This window comes from Cryptotermes secundus, unplaced genomic scaffold (assembly GCF_002891405.2).
Source record: "Cryptotermes secundus unplaced genomic scaffold, Csec_1.0 scaffold144, whole genome shotgun sequence".
NCBI classification, from domain to species: Eukaryota; Metazoa; Arthropoda; class Insecta; order Blattodea; family Kalotermitidae; genus Cryptotermes; species Cryptotermes secundus.
Window position 1 is genome coordinate 1,786,758 of NW_019740655.1, and position 3,055 is coordinate 1,789,812.

Below are 3,055 nucleotides of genomic sequence, written 5' to 3' on the forward strand. Positions count from 1 at the left end.
GGGGGAAACATGGTCGTAAGAGTAAGTTGTTGATCACATTTCATCAAGAAAAGAAACTGTACAACTACTATAAAATATTTAATCATAGACACTTCATGTCTAATATAATTTACATTTCACATTTATGAATGTGTAACCTTATTACATCCAAAGTGTACTAATTACTAAGGGAAGCTTACCCATAGTCAAGAAACCACTGATAATCAGAATTATCCTGAATGAAATCCACATCCTGTGAAGAAGCATTGCTGATGTAGCTAGAGGTGGTCTCACCATTCTTGTCAGGTGCAGCAACAGTGTTGCTGGTGTGATTTGAATTGCAGTCAGATGCAGAGCTTTGGGCCCCAACAGTTTTCACTTTAGAAATCTCCTCAGTCATTCCTCTCTGGTGGCCACTGGATTGGAAACCTGAAACAATCAAGTGCAGGATTATTACCATGTTAACAAAGAACGATATATTTACTCAGTATGGATGAGGGTGTTTGATAACAGGGTACTGAAGAGGATATCTGGATCTAAGAATGAGAATATAAGATGAGGGTAAACAAAAAGACATAACTCCGAAGAGCTTCAAACTGTATATTCTTCACGATATATTACATTACGGCAATCAAACCAATAAAGATGAGATAGGTAGGGCATGTAGCACACACGCGGGAGATAAGAAATGCTTATAAAATTTTAGTTGGAGAACCGTGGGCGCCTCCAGGTCTCTTTTTCCAAAGAGGGGAGCCAAGAAAATTTCGTTCAAACTTATTTTCAAACTGCAAACTTCTGTCTTTTGGGATATACCTCTTCATAGTCATTGCTGTGACAGCCACAAATCCAACTTATGTTTAAGCTGTTTATGATTATTTTTATTTGCTGCCCTAATATTCTGGACAGAATATTTTATATTTATAACTGGTACAGCATATTTCTTCTTGTTTCAATATTGACTTTTTCTCCTGAATGTGAGGAGGGGGGGGGCAGATGCCTGTCTTTCCCCCACCCCTGCAAATGGCCAGGTGGACAGCCTTAAAGGAACGGTGTATTTGGCAGTACATATGGGAGAATCATGTTAATGTGGACCTCAGGAACTCAAGGTTGGATTACTGAAATTTCAACAGGTGAAAACTTTCGGAATAGATTTATCCTTTCGGCAATTTGATAGTTAGAATTGCCCTAAAAAGCTGGGAATTTTAAGGAGATACGTTTCAAAAAATACACGGCCTACTTTTCATTTGGGGAGTATTCTGTAACAGTCGTGAGTTAGATTTTACGCATTGATTGCATCAAGAATTAACGCATCGTCATGGGGCGTCACACCGATAACAGACTCTGGTTAACAGAAATATTTATTCATCAGACTGTCGTCACAAATACGGCATGTAAATATTTCACAACACTTGACGAAAACTCGGGTGAAAAACGGCCCCTTTCACTATATACATATATGTATAGGGTCTATAAAACACCGCCGCGTAGAAAATGAACTGCTGATGCGCGTCAATCCGAAGACACGTCGTAATTTTAAACGTTCTTTCAGGCTTCTCTAAACTGACAAGAAATGTCGTACACTTAGAGCGTGGCCTACCCGAATGACTTGGTAGTTCTGTACTGTCAAAGTGGGCCATGAGAAATAATTCCAACTTCCTGTCTTCCACGCAACAGACTTTGTTGTGAGAGTAAAAAGTGTTAATAATCAGACTCCATAATTCTACTAGTAACGTCCGGCTTTAAGAAAATCTTTAAAAAGGATTCACTTGCTCTTATTGGCTGGAGGAGGGGATGGGAGTGTTAGCGGGGAGTCCAATTCTGTGCTTACAATATAATAATATTAATTACAACTGACATTCAACCTTACGTGTACTGTCTTCTATTAAAATCATCTACAACTTGCTGAAAATTGGTATGTCCACCATATCCCCCCCCTGGCACTACAGCCCCAGTGGGCCTAGGCCTACCTCCATGAATTCCGTTCACTTCGGTTTTTCTAGATCTTACACATTCGGTAGGACTCCTTGGGCGGGTGATCAGCTCGTCTCAAGGCCTCTACCTGTACACAAACACAGAAAAACGCACACACACAAACTAAACATCCATGCCCTGAGTGGAATTCGAACCCACGATACCGGATTCCGGGCGAGCGAAGACAGTGCATGCCTTAGACCGCTCGGCTACCGTGACCGGCCATGTCCAGCATATTAAAGCATGTAATATGAAAAATAGTGCTTCTTCTAGCGATACGCAACGGTATTCAGTATCGGAACCCTTTTGGGGGGGGGGGAGAAACTAAATGTATTCTTGGAAAATGATCACATAACGATCAAATGACATTCGGTTAATATCAAAGTTGGTGAAAATTAAATTGTTTCAAAATCTGAAAGGGCAGACAAGCAATAACGCAATTATCGGCAACTTTTCTTCCCCCAGTAAACATGCACTGATTAGAAGTGAGAAAAAAAAAACAATGCGCAATCGGTATAGAGCGGTCGGAGTCTGAGTCCCGGTAGGGTCAGAATTTTCTCTTCTCTATATCGTCCGTGCCGGCTCTGGGGCCCACCCAACCTCCTATCCAAAGGGTACCGAGGGATCTTTCGCCGGGGGTAAAGCGGCAGGGGCGTGACCTGACCACTCACCTCCAGCTAATGACCAGGTCAAGAAAATGTGGATCTATATAACCACTCCCCCATACGCCTTCATGGCGTAGTGCTTCATTTGTTAAGCATAGGGACAACTTTGCCTTTTCTCTTTTTACCTTTACTGAAAGGAATGGCTCCAAAATGCAATAGACACTAATTTCAAGGGGTCTGTTTGCAGTTCATTAAGTTCGCCTTCGCTGTGGTTACAGAATTCGATATATACGAAACAATGCGTGTTAAAACAAGGTTAAGTACGGGGCAAATTACAAAATAAAGGCAAGTTTAGTGTATCTAAAAATGATATTGGCGGCAATGAAAATATGGCACACATAAAGCTATAAACTTGCCATATTTTATTTTGGTTTTCATTACTCAGGTCGTGGTAATACTGCATTACTGCTCCAGTCATATAATGCACACACACACACACA

At 41.1% G+C, this 3,055-nt stretch overlaps 1 protein-coding gene across 6 annotated transcripts in view; it reads right to left on the bottom strand.

Moving 5' to 3' along the window:
• The window catches only part of LOC111872358, a 122,831-nt gene that overhangs the window by 26,902 nt on the left and 92,874 nt on the right, over window positions 1-3,055 (bottom strand). For all 6 annotated transcript variants that reach the window (XM_023866151.2, XM_023866156.2, XM_023866154.2 and 3 more), the window contains one exon: window positions 180-408. In XM_023866151.2, coding sequence (XP_023721919.1) covers window positions 180-408 — 229 coding nt within the window. The remainder of the gene's footprint in view (window positions 1-179; window positions 409-3,055) is intronic.